The 19668-nt window shown below is 38.0% G+C and overlaps 1 protein-coding gene across 1 annotated transcript in view; it reads left to right on the top strand.

Moving 5' to 3' along the window:
- LOC146457008 (uncharacterized) overlaps positions 1 to 19668 on the top strand; it is a 62457-nt gene that overhangs the window by 7722 nt on the left and 35067 nt on the right. Inside the window, exons 8-27 of the mRNA XM_085092453.1 lie at positions 1003 to 1088; positions 2184 to 2250; positions 2723 to 2767; positions 3410 to 3549; positions 4466 to 4685; positions 5729 to 5826; positions 6754 to 6831; positions 7611 to 7644; positions 8043 to 8146; positions 9087 to 9168; positions 9866 to 9979; positions 10570 to 10638; positions 11425 to 11556; positions 12303 to 12354; positions 12727 to 12787; positions 13669 to 13759; positions 14193 to 14330; positions 15536 to 15688; positions 16209 to 16268; positions 19237 to 19388. Of these exons, the coding sequence (XP_084948579.1) occupies positions 1003 to 1088; positions 2184 to 2250; positions 2723 to 2767; positions 3410 to 3549; positions 4466 to 4685; positions 5729 to 5826; positions 6754 to 6831; positions 7611 to 7644; positions 8043 to 8146; positions 9087 to 9168; positions 9866 to 9979; positions 10570 to 10638; positions 11425 to 11556; positions 12303 to 12354; positions 12727 to 12787; positions 13669 to 13759; positions 14193 to 14330; positions 15536 to 15688; positions 16209 to 16268; positions 19237 to 19388 (1976 nt within the window). The remainder of the gene's footprint in view (positions 1 to 1002; positions 1089 to 2183; positions 2251 to 2722; positions 2768 to 3409; positions 3550 to 4465; positions 4686 to 5728; positions 5827 to 6753; positions 6832 to 7610; positions 7645 to 8042; positions 8147 to 9086; positions 9169 to 9865; positions 9980 to 10569; positions 10639 to 11424; positions 11557 to 12302; positions 12355 to 12726; positions 12788 to 13668; positions 13760 to 14192; positions 14331 to 15535; positions 15689 to 16208; positions 16269 to 19236; positions 19389 to 19668) is intronic.

Below are 19668 nucleotides of genomic sequence, written 5' to 3'. Positions count from 1 at the left end.
CGGTAAATATCAACCACTTTCACCGACACTGAGGTGAATATTGTGTTAGTATATACCACACAAGCTGAATAACTAGCGGGCCAAAATTCCTTTATTTTTCACAGTATACCGACAAATGGTGGGAAATTTTAAAATGACGCGCGCCGCGCGGTAAGCGATTTTTTGTTGTAAAAAGTTCCGTCTCGCTTTCTTGCGAAGTAAAACTTTTTGAGACACTTGTTTAGTGCTAAGGTGTCATTTCTTTAATTGTTGTGTGGAATTCGTCTTGATTTTGAAACCATGCTCCAAAACATTAGATCTTTCATAGTCTACATTGTAATTATAGTGCTCGGCAGTTTTCGTAAACAAGGCATTGTAGTTTCATTTTTCGCCGTAGAATATGAGGTTGGAAAGATTTAATAACTTACCAGTTAATACCTTCAAACTAAACTTTGTTGCCATTTTTGTATTTTTTTGTAACAGCTGCCTCTTTTATCTAAATAAATTTCTCTTTAGTGACCGTCACGAAACGGGAAGCCATTAAATTAAGCGTTAATTTAGTTCAAACATTTTGTCTGTATATACCCCTAGTTTTTAGCTTCTTTAGTTTACTTGTAATTAGTTAATTGCAAACGACCCCACAAGCTCAAGTAGCTTTAATACTCATCGTTTTAAAATAAAGGCTATCATCATCAAGCCATCTTGTTTCTCTTCGGTTGCTCGGAGGTGAATAGTACTTGGCTAATCACCTCCGAGCTAGCCAATCAGCGCGCGCGAAAGGCACTATTCACTTGTGTGGTATATACAAACAGGCGATATTTATCCCGCCGTGCATATGAGTTGTTGACCAACATGCACATTGTGGTCAATTTTTGTAGCTAACATTTTGGAAATCTTTCTTGGTTAGTCGCAACAACGTACATGCGTGAGAAGATTTCCAAAGTTACAGAGTGAGACTGTATTATTTTTCATAATGGCCTTATAGATTAGCCATGATTATTATTAATGTTTTCTACCTTAAAGGAGTTTGGAGATTCTAAAATAAGAAGCGAAGGAGCCTTGCACACTTTTAAGCAACAGTCCAACTGGATTTCGTTCAATTCTTTGAGGTACGTAATCCTTTCTGTTGTTACGAACTGGACGTCATTGCTTTTCTGAACAGTCACCAGTTGGTAATGTCACTCAAAGGACCTTCTTCCAACACAACTGGTTAAAATCCAAGATTCGCTTCTTAGATTTGTAGCTTTCTACAATACAATCTTGAGTCAATTATAATAAACATGAACTTCTCTTTGGTATTTTTAATTCACAATTTGTGAGCTGTTATGTTCTGTCCATGTTTAAAGTTCACTACTAAATTTCCTTCGAATCTGATTGGTTTAAATCGATCACGTGACGTGATAGTGTTCATACGTGGAATGACACTATCAGCGAATACTGCCGGTGTATTCGGCGAAAATTCCCGGACTGATAGTACTCGTCCGCGAAAAAGCCTCTGATTTATTCTTTCAAGTCATTAGCAAACAGGCTGTGTTAATTTTATTTTTATCTTGTTCGTTGTTCGTTCGTCCTTTTTCATTTTTTCATTTCAACGTTTCGCCTTAAAGGCGCTGTTTCACTGGACAATTTTTCTTGCCTCGCAATTTTGTTGTAACACAAGTTGCATGAATCGTTGCCTCGTGTACCACGCCCTGAAATGAACATGTCTCGAATTTTTTTATTGCCGCAACAGTTGCGAAATGTAGAAGTCGGTTCTACTTCGTGTAATGGTGATTGCATCGAAAACATTGTGAGACAAGTTCATCTCAGAACATTTTACACTACACAATGTTTCATGTAGCTTGTGTCGCAACTGCGCAACGAAATTGCGAGACAAGTTGCAAGACAAATTGCGTAGTGTAACAGTGCATTAGAGGTCAAATTGGTGCTCTGTTTATTCGGAATGCCAGTCTCAGTGACATTTGTTTCTCAGGACTATCGATCTGTTTAGTGCTTCTTGGAAATTTCTGCGGGGAAAACCTGTGTAGTAAATAAAACAAAAGAAGCATAAACCTGCGTCCTTTTTTAGCAAGACGTTGTAAATAATACTTTTTAAGTGTGTTTTTAAATGATTTTTTGTCAGTATTATTGCATTAATTTTCTATGCTTAAAGTTGGCTGTTCTTGGTTTCCATCTCTTCATGGTATTCACTTTCCTTTCTCCAGGCCAGAACAGACCTCAACTCAAGTGAAAGCGATGACAAAACTCAAACAGAACGGAAATATTGACGAGGTTGGGATTTTGTAACATTGCTTTCGTTTAGGGAGGTGGTGAAGACTACTATTCTGTAACAGGACTCACCAAACCACAAAATAGATGGTGGTCTCTGCCTGCACCCCTTCCCTCAACCCCGAAAAATGGTGTCTTTATTGCATAATGATAGTCACTCCTCTATCCAGCGGCACAAAAAAAAATGACAATGAGATTCAAACCTCACTTTTCTTGTCTATCTAGCAATGCTGACTCTTGCTAGCTGAATATTTCTGTGTTAACTCAAATTTTAAAGGCAATAAAATTTTGTCGGTACCTGAAATGTTCATGAGATAGATGGTGTCTTCGATAACCCCCCTTCCCCAGACAAGGTGGGTACTCTCCAAACAAACTTGTTATGACCAGTTACCTTGTGAATAATAATATAGCAATTTGGTTCTAATGTGAAAAAATAGTCCGCAGAATTCATTTGTGTTTCTCCTTTCTCTTTTAGTTACTTAAAGCTCATTCACGCTTTCTTCACATTCAAGATGGTCAGGTGAGCTTATGTCTTTTAAGAAAAGAAAAGGTTTCCTTTCTAACCCTATCCGTACTTCTTTGACAGTATTTATGCTTTGACAATGAAACGTGTATGCCATTTTTAAAACACTATCGATTAAAATTGCACGATGAGCCGTGTTTAATCTGCCATTTTGGATTTTTTGATTTATGTTCTACCTCATAGAGAAAACAATTTCTTTCTAAGCAATTTTAACGGCCCAGATCAGGGAAAACTTTTTAACAAGATAAATTTAAAGATTAAGTCATCGCGTCTTTTTCAGTCTTTCGTCACTGGGAAAACCTTTTTAAGAATTTAAAATTCACAAATGTATGGCAGTTTTAAATAATTATATTTCGCTAAATCTTAGCCTCGTTAGTTGTAAAACCATGCACTCGTTCATGTACGCAGCCTGAAAACAGCTTATTCTTTTAATTCATCTTATTGCATTAAAACGATTGTGAAATTCTTGTGCAAAGTGTAAAAAAATTCAGTAACACTTCATTTTGTCTCAGAGGGACACTCACGTCACGCACTCCTCGTGGGAAGGAGTGCGTGACGTGACGTGACGAGCCTGAACGTCTGCGTTGGAGGCTAATTCAATAAATCATTGCGCTGAATGCTTTTCTGTTATTTCTTCAGAGGGTACTCTCTTCATTAAAGGAACATGCAAAGGCCGTCTTAGAACCACCCAAGGCGCACGCAGTATCTGTAACAACTTTTCGCACTCAGAATGACACGGCGGCAGTGTGGAAACGAATTTTCAGCTACGCTTCTGTAAGGTAGGTTCCTTGTGGATCACAGTCTTCTTTTCATATGCAACGTACTTACTACTGAGCAACAAAGGAAAATTTTTGAAAACGTTTTCTTTACTGTTGAGATCTAACACGGTCCGTTTGAGGAGACATAAAACTGTTTGCGTTAGTTTCTGCTGCGCAATTTTTAGCTACGCCCCTGTAAATGCTTTTAGTTACTGATCTGTCTACGTCACAGTCTTTTTCCCATATAAAACGTACTGTGCAACAAAGGAAATATCTGAAAACGTTTTCTTTGCTGCTGAAATCTAACTCGGACCGTCTGGGAAGACATAAGACTGTTTGCGTTTCTGAAAGTCCTATTTATCGAAGATTATATAAATTTTTGCAATAGAAAAATGTGTCAGTAAAATCAGTTGTATTGGTTCGAGTTGTCGAGACTCTCTTCTTTTCTTTAGAATCTTAAAAATAAAATCAATCAGCCAAATTGATTGCGTCTCTCATTCTCGTTGTAACGTGTATTCAAAATGGCTTTGCAGCATAATGAGCGGCACAAGTTAGAATTCACAAATATTCCAAATGTTACCCCAAACTTTATACAGTTCTGAAATCGGAAAAACTGAAACAGTTCTCACAGAACTGGGCTAGAGGGCTGCTGCCAAAACCTTAACCATGCATAATCATTTTGGTTTGATGACATAGCTTCCTTTATCGTTTCTAGTAGCGTGAAAATCTGGAGGTTTTCGCTGCCAAGAGGCAACTTTTTGACGCTGGTGAAGGCAAAAACTCGAGTCCTCTTTATTCTTTCTTGTACCTCCTAAGCTTAAACTTGTTCATTGTTTTGAACAATGCAAAATACAGGACAATGATTTATTGACGTGCACGTTTTCCATCATGGCTTACAAATAACTGCATGTTGTTGTTCTGTTGAATTCACCTCTAGTTTGAGTTCCAAAGATGACGTCCTTGAGTTTGACACCAAGATCAGTGAAGATGACATGGGCGGAAGTAGTAACACCGCTGGCGAGTTTGATCTCGGCACAGCTGTGGAGTTGTTGGGTCTGGATGATGACGATGCCAAGAGTCAAGCCAGTAAACTGCAAGGGGCCTACATGTCCTTTCTACTGCTCAGGCACCTTAGGCTAAGGGACCTCCAGAGATCGGTAAGAAATGATGCGTGCAAAATGGTCCTAAGGTTGAGGTCCTAAGGGCTACATACTTCCCGTACGTTAGAAAGAGTCCTCCGGATCTTCGAAGATCGCAAAGAAAGGTCTCGTACAAAAGGCGTTGAACAGTAGACCAGAAAGAGGGTACAGGTTCTTTTAGAAACTTAGGCACCTTACATGTATAATAAGTAACTTGCACTTATCTTAACGAAGTCCCACAAAAAAATGGAAGTGTTCGCAAACTGCTTAGCACCGTAAAACTACTGGGAAAACACTAAGCACTGTATTTATGCAAACTTCATGCAATCAAGTAGTCTCCCTCGCAGCCTTTTTTAGTGTCCTGCGTTGCGTGACGACACTAAAAACGGCTGCTAGGTAGACTAGCAATCGAGAAACCCTTAGGAAATTTGCATCAATGGCTAAGCACTCCCAGTTTATATTATCATTAGTCTCTTCTTGAACTGTACAGTTCTAGACGACGCTAATGATGACATACACTGGGTGTAGTAGCTATCAGGAAATGTTCATTAGTTGGCCAGAAAACATCGTACTCTACTGGAATCATCCTTTTTGATTTTGGTTGGTTGAGTTGGTTCATTAAGTTTCATGTTACCTTGGGGAAGGGAGGTTTCAGTTTTTTCTGAACCATCTTTTCATTTAGCATCTCAATGTTATTCTTATGAACTTATTCAAAATCAGGCCGGGTTGTTCGAAAGCCGATTAACGCTAATCCACGATTAGATTTTAATCGAGGCTTTCAGCTCGCTTGTTATAAATGGGGCTAATTTCGAGCTTAAGGCAAAGAAAGGTCTTAAGTAAAAATTGAGGGCCAAAAATCGTTTAGAAGAATCTTTATCGATTAGCAATTAAACTGGAGTCAAAGTTGGCGTTTTATCCAGGATTAGGTTATTCAGGCTCTGAACAACTGGGCCAAGAGGTGGTTCAAGCATGATCATCATTTCAATAGTTGAAGTGGTTGGTCCTATCTCCATCTTCAAGATTCATCTTTTCACAGTTCTCTTCGTTTCTTTGCTTTTTAGTGCCTTGGTATCCTGAACTACTTCAGATCAACTGAAAGAACATTAACGATAAACAATGGTGGCCTGTCTCTTGAGGGAGGAAAACAGAAAACATCCAAGTACGTCAGCCGACCTGTATTCAAATTGTCTCTCTGCTTCCTTGTTTTTATGTAAATCAAGGGTGAAATTCCCCGGTGGTGGCACTATGAGATTAACTAAGTGCTTGTCCGTACTAGTTATGAGTTGCAATGATGAAACTAACTTCCACGAATTGCTATCCGTCTATGGTCGTGTAGCTTTGTTGGACAAACTGGCAAGTTTCAAATGTCCTGCAAACTTACATACATACATACATACATACATACATACATACATACATACATACATACATACATACATACATACATACATACATACATACATACATACATACATACATACATACATACATACATACATACATACATACATACATACATACATACATACATACTATACATATCACCAGATCTCTGTTGAGCCATCTTAAGTAGCAGTACGTTTGCATTGATTCATGTTGAGCTTGAAATGTGGTATCCAGTGTCAGTTTTTCATTAGGATCATGCTATCATAGACTCGGATGACGATCGGCCAAGTGTCTTACTATTGTTGCGCGTTGTAAATTAGGGGCACCCAACAGTTCATGTCGGTGAATATCTGTTCGGATTGCCTTAATCGCCTCAGAATTTTGCAATTTGTTCTTAAGAAAATCTCAAGTTTTCTTCGACAAAATGAAAGATTTTGGTTAATAAATGCGAAAGAAGGTCGGCTAGCATTTTCGTAAAGCAAACAACAGCTAGTGAATTATTGGGGGAATAAGATCATTCCATTCAAGAAAACTCTCTGCAACCTAAATTTTCAGCTAAAGGATTCGAACAGACTAGACTAAATTAGCTTACAGAAACGTGCTATAAAACGATCCAAGAACACAAAAAACAATATTTCAAGCATTTTGCTTAAATGTTCCCGTTAGGTACCCCTGATTAGCTTAGGGAATTTCATTTCAGACATCAAGTGTTTCACGGAGGAGGAATTGGTGGGGTTGGATCTCACCAGTACATCCACAACACGCCAGCTGATTACAGGTAAAATAGTACATACCAACAATCAACGAAAATGGATACGTTGCCGGTATGCCCTTCCCGTTTTCTCTTTTCATATGCTTACTATGTAAGCCACCACAAGTGTGTAGAATCCTCGTATCTCTCGACCTACGGTACAAATTTGCATCCTATTCATTTCTACACTTATCTCTCCCTCAAACCGAGGTCACTTACAGTGATTTTTAGGATGGTGTACTTAAGAATAGTTTTTTTTTCATGTCTATCCGAAAAAAAAAAATGACATTTTTCTCGAGGATTGTAAAATGGAACGCTTGTTTCACACCTACTTATCAATGCCATTCACCTTTCGAAGTGATCCCCCTCGTTCAAAAATTTTCCGCTTAGACCAAAACCATGATACATTTTATGTTATCCCCGCATTTGCAGAAATTGTTTCTCTACGCACTGAAGTTTCCGAAATTTTCTGTCAATGGCAGACAAACTCACTTTCCTTTACATTCGGATTTAAAACACGAAGAGGTTGTTGCTCATTTGTACAAGTGAAGAAGAAAATTGATTTGTTCTGTTACACCCAAACAGGACATTACATACTGCTACACATATACAATTTACGAAGTAAGCCGTTGACGGGTGAACCTGAACTAGATCCTAGGGGGTTAAGAAGTTCCGGCGTCCCCAAGCTTTGAACATACATGTAACAAGACCGTTTAACGTGCCAATGTTTTTAATATGTTTAAATTAAAATACTTAAAATTGTGAGACACTTTTTATGATCATTGCGTTTCTGTAATGTGTTACAGAGTGGAGCAATCAGAGTTCATGGAATTTTCTGAGGTGAGTTTATCTGGTATTGTTGTATTAAATACAAAATTAGGAAGAAAAGTAAATACAATAAACAAAAGATGTTGAAGTAATCATCTTTATTTATAACCTTTACATCCGTTTCGTCTCCATTGCCCGTGAAGAAACGAGACTTTTGAGGACGTTGAAACTGACAAAATTCCATTTGCTTGTCAAAGATCAGTATTAATGGCCATCTGCTGAATGTTTGTTTATTGATTGCTTTAGTAACTTTAAGTTGATTTTATTCCATAAATTTAAAGGATAAAGATTTTGAGGAATTTAGAAAAAAAGTTTTGAGATGGCATTTTTTCAATCGAGCATTGACCATTTTAACATTAAGATGGAGTTACGTTTGTCAATTCTTTGGAATCTTCATGTATTTTTTTCAGGTTGAAAATCATGATGATTTCTTCACAACAGAGGAAGGCCGAGTGCACATTCAGGATCAAAGAGGCTACTACGTTTTGTATGACTCGGCACTTGCAGACTTCAAGTAAGTGAAAATTAAACCTTATGAGTGGAAAAGGTTAGCGCTGGTGTTTATTTGCGTTAATATTACGGTCAACCCAGGTCACGCGTGAACGATATTTTTGAAATTTGAACGGAGTTTTAAAATTTACATGTCAGTTTTGAAAATCGCCGACGAGATTTCAGAGTATCCGTATAAATTTCCCTAGCTTATTGACGGTATAAAGCTATGAATTTTTCTTTACATTGCAAAATTGAATATTTCAATAATAACAATTGTTTCCCAAGTATTTTGAATCTTTTTTTCAGTTAATGTATCTTTTTCGGAACGATTTCCAGAGAAATATCCAACATTCCATTCACAGGTCGGAAATTACGAAGAGAAATTCGAATGTTCATTTCATTCTTGGAAATACTGTTCACGCGTGACCTGGATTGACTGTAAGGTATTTGACATTAAACTGAATCGAACGAAAATTTAGTGTAGGTAAAAAGGCAAATGAACTAACTCACACTCAGTCACTTCTATTCACTCCCTGAGCAATGTGAATCTCCTCAACAACACTGACTAATTTAAACTACGAGTCAGGTTCTCTACACTTTCCAACGTTGTTCCCTATCATTTGAGTACAAGAAAAAATGTAGTTGGAACCACCTTATAAGAAACCCAATAAAAAAGCTAGCCAGGCCTCCTAGCTTAGTACCAGACTTTTGCTTGGTTCCAGGCCCTTTTCTGCTCGTTCAAAATTTGACTTTGTAAGAATTCTACAACGACTGCTGCATGTTCCTTGAATTATAATGTATTGTTTACATGAATGTAGAAAATAAACCTTTTCCTCCTTTCTGTTTAAGGGGCATTTCGCTAAAGCTGTAGCGCTTGAAGGAATAGTTTAGAGCGAATATTCGGAAAAAAATTACTTTATTTAGTTGTTCTTTGGTGAATTTTTGCTTTTGCTTTGTTTCAGGGACCTGGAAACTGAACTTTTGCTAGTAGCAACACATTTTATTCAGAAGGACAAAGACTTAAGATTGCCCAAGAATCTCCGGGTTGGTATCAGTAATGCCATTTGTACAGTGCCACGCCTTTCGCCTTTCCCCTTGCATAATACATTTTTCACTTTCCATTATCCCATTACATTTCAGACACACGAGTGATCCCTATTTCTTCAATTCCGGGATTTTTTCTCCCAATATATCGTTTATGTCAATTTAAGTTTCATCATCATATCATTCTTCAGCCGCAATCGAGATAGAAATCACCACACTGCGCCAGGAATCTTTATTGTTCATTTGATTTTGTAACTCCTCGATTTCCTGTTGAGTGACCCTTTCAATAGTATCCCTATAGTCAGTGGGCCTTCTTCCTCTGTTTAAACATGGCAGTCTCCAAAAGACAACGTCTGAGATGACTTGGTCAAGGTTCAATGCCATTAATGTTCGCTTTTTGAATCCCCCAAGCCTTTCCTTTCATCTTCATGTAATGCGCTCAGACAATCAAGAGATTGACACAAAGGGAAAGAAGTCATCACAAACGTTTCAGCTTCTATGGCTCCTACTCACTAACTCTTATTTTCTTGTTGACATTGTACTCCATGTGAACTTTGCAAAGTTTGGTATCACCTAAACACGGTGAAAGAAATAAGGATTTCAAGAAAATCAATGCTACAACATATATCTGACAGTTCCTTGTGGAACATCGATCCGTAAATGCTCTATGTTGATTAAGCTTGCTATCTGATGTTAGTTTCAGGGAGATCACATTGATCTGGCTTCCTATGGGCATCAGCAAGTGGACAGGTTTGCAGTTCTTTTGGATCTGTGGACAAACGAAGCAGCATATTTGGAAAATAAGAGACAGGTATACATTACCAGGCTATGGCGGGCAAACTGTGTGTTGTTAAACTCAAATACAGGGAATGATAATTCAAAAAATAGCAATTCTGTGTATTCCAAGCTCTGCCCGTGAGAGCAAAATGAACAGAGATACATTGTATATCCTTTCTCCTCGTTTGAAGCAGGAATACGTCTCCAAAACCACTTCTGCCTATTCCTCATTCTTCGGAATAGTCGCAATAAATTATGCCCACGCCCATTTACCCAACGTCACTGGACTCTTCGAAATGTTGAGGCAGTCAAAGTCTCTATTTTCGTGATGGGCAAAATGAGTACAGATCCTTGAAATTAGCAGTTCAATGTGTACAAGCTAAAATAAAAGCTTGTTTGGACTTTATATTGGATGATTCGTTCACAATCAATCTCGCCCACATTGACTTTTAATTCGCACACATGATAAAGTCAACAGCATACATTGACGTTGACATACGCCATTTGAAAGCAAATGCTTGTTTGGTTGTTCCTTGAAAGCAAAAGACTTGTTTGTTTTAGGCTTAGCTTGGCGTACGTCTGATTACCTGTAACTGAACTGCTTTCTTTTATTTATTTTGCAAGCTGCTGGACTGTTATCTGGAGGCCTATCATCATGTGTTTGACCTCAAAGAAAAGAAAAGGCTTGCTCAGGTTAGTGGAGAGCTCAGGCCGTGAATGTTGGTCACGAACCCCGTGAGATCCATTCGTTCGATAAAAAAGAAAAGTAAAGTAAACCTTATTTAGCCAGGGTTGCCCATTCAGATACATGGCTGTTATCCAGAGGGGGCCCGGTAAAAAATGTGACAGTAAATTTAAATTTAAATTAATTTAAATAGTTAAGAAAAACTGACTTGTGCATGCTGTCTCACATGCAAATGTTAGAAGTGGTGGGTTTTGATAAAACGTTTAAAGGAAGAAAGCGATTCTGCTCTTTGAATTTTAGTAGGTAGTAAATTAAAAAAAGGACAGAACCTGAGAATTTAAAGGTACGTTTACCTAGGCTAAGTTTAAGCTTGGGTAGGTGAATATCTGGGTTTTTTTTACGAGTGTTGTAGCTATGTTGTAGCTTTGCTATGTATGAGTGAGTTAGTATGGTATATTTCTTCTGATAATTAAAAAATCGACGCTCTTCATTTATGAGTGATTGGCATGTTAGGATTGTTAGTCGTGTGAGTTTGATTGAAATTTTTATTTGCTCCAATACAAGTTGTTCTATAGTAAAAAAATATATTTTTGGAAATAATGTGATGGAATATGTTAACCCTGGTGAATAAATGAGAATGATGTATTAATCAGTAAAAGAACTAGTAATTGGAAGGTCTTAGGTTCCACTCTTGATGGGAGCACTCGGATTTTTCCGAGTATGCCTGTGTCATTTGCTGATTAATACATCATTCTCAAATATAATATTGTTGCTAATTTTTTTCCTCGTTTCAGGTTATGATAAATGTGATGCACTCAAGACCAAGATTTGACTTCACCGCTGACTATTTTGTCAAGATTTATCGCGCTGAGTGCGTTTGCCTCCGACTTCATTGCAACTTGATTAAATCGGTTCTTGATAAACAGGTATTTGCAGGGTTTCTGTTGATAAATGAGGCATCATGTCCTACCCATCGTTAGAGGCCTGGTAGTGTACTGAACAACATATCAGATTCTCGGTCCAAATTTTGATCGTAGAGCTTCTCAAACTCATTAATAATTCATCAAGAGAAAACAAAGAAAATCACTACCGTGACCGTGGTTTGGATATGTGATCCTAATTGCCATAAAAGTTTGCCAACTTTAGCCTTGAATTTCTCCAAGAATTATTGATCATTTGAGAAGCCATATCAAACAGTCGAAAGTGTGTTTCATCAGATATCCAAACACCTCGAAGTCGTTTAAGAAAACTCGGCTGCGCCTCGTTTTTTCAACCTACTTCTCAGTGTTTGGATGTCTGATGAAACACACCTTCTCATGTTTGATATATTACTTAATTGATCTCTGCATCGTGTTCTTTTAAGGATATTTAACATGTCACTCCTTCTCAACATATATGTTAATACCCTGTACATGGTCGAGTGGACAGTTCAAATATGGCAGCCTAGTAGTTTCTACTACAAGATTCTCACAACCAGCATTTAAAGAAATCTATGGTCAATAGAGTGTGCACGACGGCCATGTTGGAGGACCGAAACAATACAATGATTTTCCTTTGGGAAACATATTCTATTTTTATGCAAATATCTTCTATTGTTCTAGTCCTCCAACATGGCTGCCGTGCACACACTCTATAGAAAGAAAGTGTTATATTTTGAACATGTTTCTTGCAGATTGATGACGAGCGGGAATACATTCAAAAGGTTTGCAGAGAGGATAACCCTGGTAAGCACCCTCTGGGTAAAAGCAATCGTGAAAACGTTGATTTGGCTTTGATGTGCAATGTACAATGCACTTTTATTGAAAACGTCCTCATTGGATATCACAGTTCCAGAGTTTTGATTGGTCTAGCAGCTATGGTATATAAGCCATTATACCATGCCCCCAAAATATGGTAAAGGTACGCATCAGGGAGATAACAAAATATCACAAAATCAGCAAGATTTTGCGATTTTTCGTGGTTGTTTTTAATAAAACAATTATTCCACTCTCGCTTGTTGGATACGAGATGATCATAGTCAACTCGTCGTTAGCTGTCTATCATCTTGTATTTAACGCGCGCTTGTGGAATAATTGCTAATTATGTTATATTTGCAGCGTTATTTGGTCTTCCACATCGCATAATCCCACAACAGCACATCGCAGTTAACACAAGTCGGTAAGACACTCTATTTAATTATCTAAGCAAGGGGCGTGGTTGTAGGAAGTTTTAAAAAAATAACCGGCAAATTAGCTGCACCAGTACTCTAGAATCAAGGTACGAGTTATCACTGAGTTTAAGCCGTGACGAGGTGACGCTTGAAAATCCAATGTCAAAGTGTCTTGGTGTGCTGAAAACTTTCAATGAAACATAAATGAATTTTCATAATCAATCAATCAATCAATCAATCAATCAATCAATCAATCAATCAATCAATCAACCAACCAACCAACCAACCAACCAACCAACCAACCAACCAACCAACCAACCAACCAACCAACCAACCAACCAACCAACCAACCAACCCATCGATCGATCGATCGATCGATCGATCGATCAATCAATAAATCAATCATCGTAAGTCAAGAAGAAATCGTTTCTACCGCCAAAAGGCACTAGATCTTAGTATTTTACTTTGAAATTTTCTATTGATGCAAGACTGGAGAGCACTGCGACGATTGCTTGCCTTAATTTGACCTCGAAGGTATCGCTACATGTATATCTACAACTTTTCGCATTTAAATCTGGATCTGGAGAGTTTTACACATTATAACCCTAAGAGGTATGATGGATGAAAGATCGTTCGTGAAATGAAGCCTTCGATTCGCCACGTAAGTTAGTACTCGAAATTTAAGTTAATGGCCAAGGACCACCGCGGAGGAAAAGATAAACTAACTGTGGAGAAGACTGGCATAACATTACAATGTTTAAAGGAGAAAACCCTGCTGTTTACCAGGGTCTTAGGCAGGGACAGTAGAATTCCTCTTAGTCGTTCACAATCGCGGAGACCTAGTTAAGCAAAGGCTTTTAATTACCAACCTTCACTGTGTTATCTACAGACCTGCTCTGAATTATATCTACATGTTGGAGTTCCATCCATCGCTTGGTCTGGCCAGCAGGGTATATGAAGCTTTACAGAATGCTTTAAAGGTATATATATTTTTTTGATCATTCGATGGTTAGAAATCCTTTATTTTTTCTTTTTAATCGACGAGATTGTATGTTTCGGTGGTTTATAATGAGAACTATCGAGTTGCGTCCTTCATCAAAGGAAACCGCAGCTATGTGCGTGTGTTACATGTTGTTAATAAAAACTGGATCATTTTATAATACAATTCAAGGGATTTGATTGGCTTAGCAGCCATGGTATCTGAGTCATTATACCATGCCCGAGAAATGGTGACCATTAAATTGTCTTCTGTTTGTTCTTTCAAAGCAAAATCAGCAGGATCAAGAACTATTTCTTGGTTATTTTTTAATAAAACAATTATGCCAGTCGCGCTTGTTGGATATGAGATGATTATAACCTCATATTCAACGCACGTTCGTGAAATAATAGTTAATTATATGCTTTTTGCACTAGATTTTTATCCAGGTACACAAACCGAAATGTACCGGAGAAATCATATCACTGGAACGTCGCCTATATGAAGTAGTTCAAAAAGAATGGGACAGTCAAGAACCAACTGGCCAGTCATTTGCACAGCAGACTCAGAAAGATGTGAGTAGAAACACTTCATGACCTGTAGTTCAATTTAGAACGATTTCATATAAAAATAAGTTTTGTTTGCATATGATAAATAAAAAGACAAGTAATAAATCACTCTGTTTAAGTGTCAATGTATTTAACACAGAGCAGTAATTGACCATTTCCGAGTTGCTGTGAACTTCACTGTGAAAGCGAGGCTAATTGCAAAACTTTTCATATGAAAATTAGTTTTGTTTGCATATGAATAAAAACTAATTTTCGTAACAAAAACTTTGCACTTAGCCTCGCTTTCATAATGAGGTTCAAACCAACTCGGAAATGGTCTAATGGGACACCCACCAGCTGATCGAATTGAAATTTGGAAATGTTTATTTTTGAGGAGAGCGGAAAACCTGAGTACCCGGAGAAAAACCTCTCGAAGCAAGGACGAGAACCAACAACAAACTCAACCCACATGTGACGCCGAGTCCGGAAATCGAACCCGAGCCACATTGGTTGGAGACGAGTGCTTTCACCACTGTGCCATCCATTTAAACATCCCCATGGCAACGCATAAGGCAAATTGAAACGCCAATATTAGTTGCGGAAATCTCGTTATGCCGTTCTCGAGAATAATCCCAGTCATGATGAGTATTACGTACGAAATCACTGAAATGTCAGAACAGACAAATCAGTTTTAGTTATTGAGTGTTCAAATGGAGACTGGAGACGAGTTTTTAAATTTTCATTTAATCAGAAATTGGAGCCAATAACAAGCAAGATCACATTAAAATTAGTCAGTTTACAAAGTTTGAGGTTCTGTTGTTAGATTACAACCATGTAAAAGGCTTTCAAAAATCGAAACAATTAGAGAATGTATAGATTTGGGGAACGCCATCTAAGAATTAGACTCTTTTATGGAATTTGGGCGACCTTTAATTTGACGGTCACAGCCTGGTTACTACGCTATGAAACATAACCAAACTTGGTAAACGTACTAATTCTTATGTGATCTTTCGGGCGATGGCGTTCATTTCTTGATATGACGCAATTTGAACATGAATATGTAAACTAGCGCCCTGTCTCTTTATGAACTTCAGAACGGGCAATTCCACGTTGCCTGTTCTTTGTTTTGTATAACTTCTCTTGACGAGACAGGGACTGGCCCAACAAGCCCATGCTTTAATAAATGTTCGAGAGCGTTTCCAATATTTAACCACATTATTGGGCCATTCCAGCTCTTTTCAGAGGTGTTTGTGGAAGATCCTATTTTTGTTTGCGAAGTGGCCCAGTCTCTGGTGAACCAAGCCTCAGATTCCAAGAAAGGAGGTCGGAAGTCGGTCAAGGAGAAGCAAAAGATTCTAACAGACAAATGGTCAAAGTTGTTAGAGGTGAGCAGTAACGATCCAATATTAGATGAGGTTTGTACTTTACCAACATTTTTTCTGTTACTACACTTGGACAACTCTTCCAGTTTTTCCAAAAAAACAAGCAACAAATACGACAACAGAGTGGAATGAACCAATCGAAGAATCTGGTTAAGGATGATACCTCCTTTTTCCGGGCTGATCATCAACAGCATAGCATAGCATAGCATAGCATAGCATAGCATAGCATAGCATAGCATAGCATAGCATAGCATAGCATAGCATAGCATAGCATAGCATACATGTAGCATAGCATAGCATAGCATAGCATAGCACAGCACAGCACAGCACAGCACAGCACAGCACAGCATAGCATAGCATAGTTACAGCACCAAAATATTCCATAGCAAGGTTAGGAAGACGTCTTCTTTGGAGCGAGTTGGAGGTCATTGTTGCGGGTGGTCAAGTTAAGCTCCTCGTATGAGCATCTTGTGGTCCGCCATGCCCATCATTGGTAATTGCTCTGTTTTGTGATTGGTTTCAGGTTGTAACGTTAAGACACAGGCTGATGACTGCTGCTCAAGAAACAGACGTTGTAACAAAGGTAATTTACAGATGATATCTTAACTCGCTTCTCACTAACAGCAAGTTTTGTTCGTTAGTAGACGTTTTGAAAGTTTCTGTTTTGGCCAGTTTCCAGGGACACGACATTCGCTATTGTTTATTCCGAAACTGTTCATAAGGAACAGCGTTTATGCGCGGAAAAATTGAAGCAAATACATTAAGGATATGGATAAGGATTTTTTTAAAAGTTAAGAGAGGGTCTTTACGATTCTCAAAGTCCTGATTTTTAATCAAACGAAACAGAATGACGCAAGCCTTGGGGCGCATTGGAAAAAGGAAAGATTCGGGGTTTTCCCCTGCCATTTTCATTGTAATTTTTTCCTAATTAGAAAAAAGAAATGGTAAGTTTGCCGAGGAGAACGCCATTTCTAAAATTACTGAAACGTGCCGTTGATATTCTTGACCCTTGTCTGTTTCCAAGGGAACGACGTATTGCATTAATTTTGTGTTGTTTGGTGTTTTCATGTAGATGATAATAAAACCAAATACTCCTTACACGGCTGATTTTTGAACAAAGGAACATTAACAAAAGCGCTTTGCATGGGGTTTTAACGTGACCTCTTGTTAAAAATAGTGAACAGAAAAAGATCTTCACTTAGCTACAAAATAATTCTAGAACAACGAGAGGAAAGAAATCAACTCAATTCTTGGAAGAAACAACTACAGTCGACTCCCGATAACTCGAACCTTCAAGGGAAATTCAAGAAGGTTCGGGTTATCGAGAGTTCGAGTTATCGAGGGTGAAATTATATAGATCAAAGGCTCCTGTGAGCCAACTCGTGAATGCAGATGACACATAGTAATTGAAATTTAGACGGCTACGGAAACTTCCTCAAAAGCTAAAAGAAATTATATCTTTGCCCGATTATGTAACGAAAAATGACCATTCTTGTTCTATTAAAATGATTGTCAAATTATTCTGTACAGATTGAATAAGCCGATTATTCTGATGCGCCGATTAAAAAAAATCACGTGTTTTTTTATTCAAAGTTCATAGGAGCACGCCATGTGCAGCTACGTCATGCAAATTCGTGTCCCCGATAGTCCGGGGCTACTGGATTTCGCGATCGGGCTAGTGGATTCTAACCATCACTTGCCCGATGGGCAAATTAAAAGTACAAAATTACTGTAGGGCAAGCCGATCTCACAAAGGGAAATATGTTCAACAAAGTATCGCATTACATTTCATGCCCGACATAAATGCGTGAAATTTTTCCTTTGGAGTTCAGTCCACGCAATCCTCAAGTAAAAATAATGAACTATGACAAGCTCTTGCTAAATAAGAATTATTTATCGACCGCGTCCTTTTGCTTTCCCATAAATTACCAGTTGTAAATTTCGAAAACGAAACATTTTTTCCCTTTGAAACCTCTATGAAAGCTGACAAGATCTTAAAAGTGTTCATTTCACCAGAAATTTGCATAATTTTGTTTACGACGTCAATGATGCGTGACATGGCACGTTCCGCTTTCGCGTGAAAACTGACAAATTAAATTATTTTTCAATTAAATTATTTTTAAATTAAATTATTTTTAATTCTTGAAAGAAACCGCACTTCGTAGAAAAAAACGAAAAAATCCTATAACTTTGCTCAGATTCAACGAAAAATCTCCATTCTTACACTAAAATGATTGTCAAATTATTCTCTACAGAATGAATGAGAGAATTCTGACGCGTCGTGAAACAAATTTTCACGTTTTTTTTTTTTTCACTAATTGAGTTTACGACCCCGGACTTTCTGAAAAACTGAAAAAGCTTGAAACTTTGCTCAGATTGAACGAAAAATCGCCATTCTTGCACTAAATGATCGTCAAATTATTCTCTACATATTGAATAAGAATTTCCTGATGCGCCATGAACAACAAATGTTCGCGTGTTTTTTTCCACTAATTGAATTTAAAACTCATTCACTGCGCACGCCCGAAAGTTAACGACAAAACCGACTGATCGACTGATCGACTGATCGACCAAGTCGAGAGTCAGCTATCGCTATAACTCGTTCATTGCGCATGCGCGCATTCACGAGTTAAAAATGACCTGAAAGGAAAGGAAAATTGGTTCGAGTTAGCGCGAAGTTCGAGTTTGCGAGGGTTCGAGTTATCGGGAGTCGACTGTAGTGATCTGTTCTAGCGCATTTGGAAACAAAAATGTGAGAACTTGAACAACGTCAGCCAAATATTTTTCAAGTTTTAATCCATTTCGACCTACTGTCTCTGGTCAAAGGCACTAATCGATAGTTTTATTGCACTGGGGTGATAATTTATAACAAAACTAGACAATTTTTGTTGTTGTTGTTGTTGTTTTTGTTGACAGAAAAACGTTTTTGGGTATTTAAATGACATCAAATCCGCGTGATACTTCCCAAATAATAATTGACAATTATTGGACGAGGTTGAACAAAATATAGTAATTTGTCAGTGGCGAGCAGTTCGGCTTCGGGAAATAATTGATCTGCGAGACACTGAGAAATCACGATATTTTGCGATAATCGAGTTCTATAATTGTTTTATCATTCGATCACCGAGTTTGTTTTTCATAAGTATTTTTGGCTTCAAAAAAATTTCTCAGAACAGTTGCCAACTTGTCTTTCGATGACTCGAGTGACTCTTCGTCTATCTTGCTCTCTTTGAGATATCCTCCAAAGACGTTGAGGGCAACGTTTGTTGCTTTTTTAGTATTCTCAATGTTCTTTTGATCAACTAAAGATGTCAAATCACTCTCTGGCAGCTCAGGGAAGCGATCTGCAATTTTCACACAAGAGCGTGGTTTCAGTTACGCATGGGTAGAATATTATTTGTAGCAAAATACATTTGGGTAGTATTGCGCATGAGCAGACCATTACATGTATTTGTAGGCAGTTATTTGCAGGTCACGTGGTTTGCTCTCTGCCAATGAAACTGAGAAAGAAAGAATGCATCAAACGATAAATGTGTTTGTTCTTTTTACAGGCTTATAAGCGGCAAGCCAAGGAGATAGGTTTTGATGAATACCACGCATTCCTTCGTGCGGTGTCATTTGACTTCGCGCAAGCAAAACCTGAAGCAGAGATGCAGAATGTGCTTATTACTGTGGTAACAGAGGATGACAGTAGGATTGACAGGTAATACGTCATCTATTTACTAGCAGAAAATAGGTCTTATTCCTGTCTAGTGGTTAGTGTTTCTTACGACTTTCGCTCCGAAAAAATTCGCCCGCACGCAAATTTGCCACCAAGAAACTCGCCCACAGAAAAGGTATCTGGTGTACAACATACAGATAAACTCGCTCTTGTGATGAAAGCTACTTCGTCCATAGGATACTTCAGTGAGAAAAGATATGGGCGAAATAACTGATGATTATCTTGTATGCATCCCTGTGGGGGAGTTTGCTTGTGGATGAAC

Source organism: Pavona decussata, unplaced genomic scaffold (genome assembly GCF_977016875.1).
Source record: "Pavona decussata unplaced genomic scaffold, jaPavDecu1.1 SCAFFOLD_250, whole genome shotgun sequence".
NCBI classification, from domain to species: Eukaryota; Metazoa; Cnidaria; class Anthozoa; order Scleractinia; family Agariciidae; genus Pavona; species Pavona decussata.
This window is presented reverse-complemented; position numbering and strand designations above follow the sequence as displayed.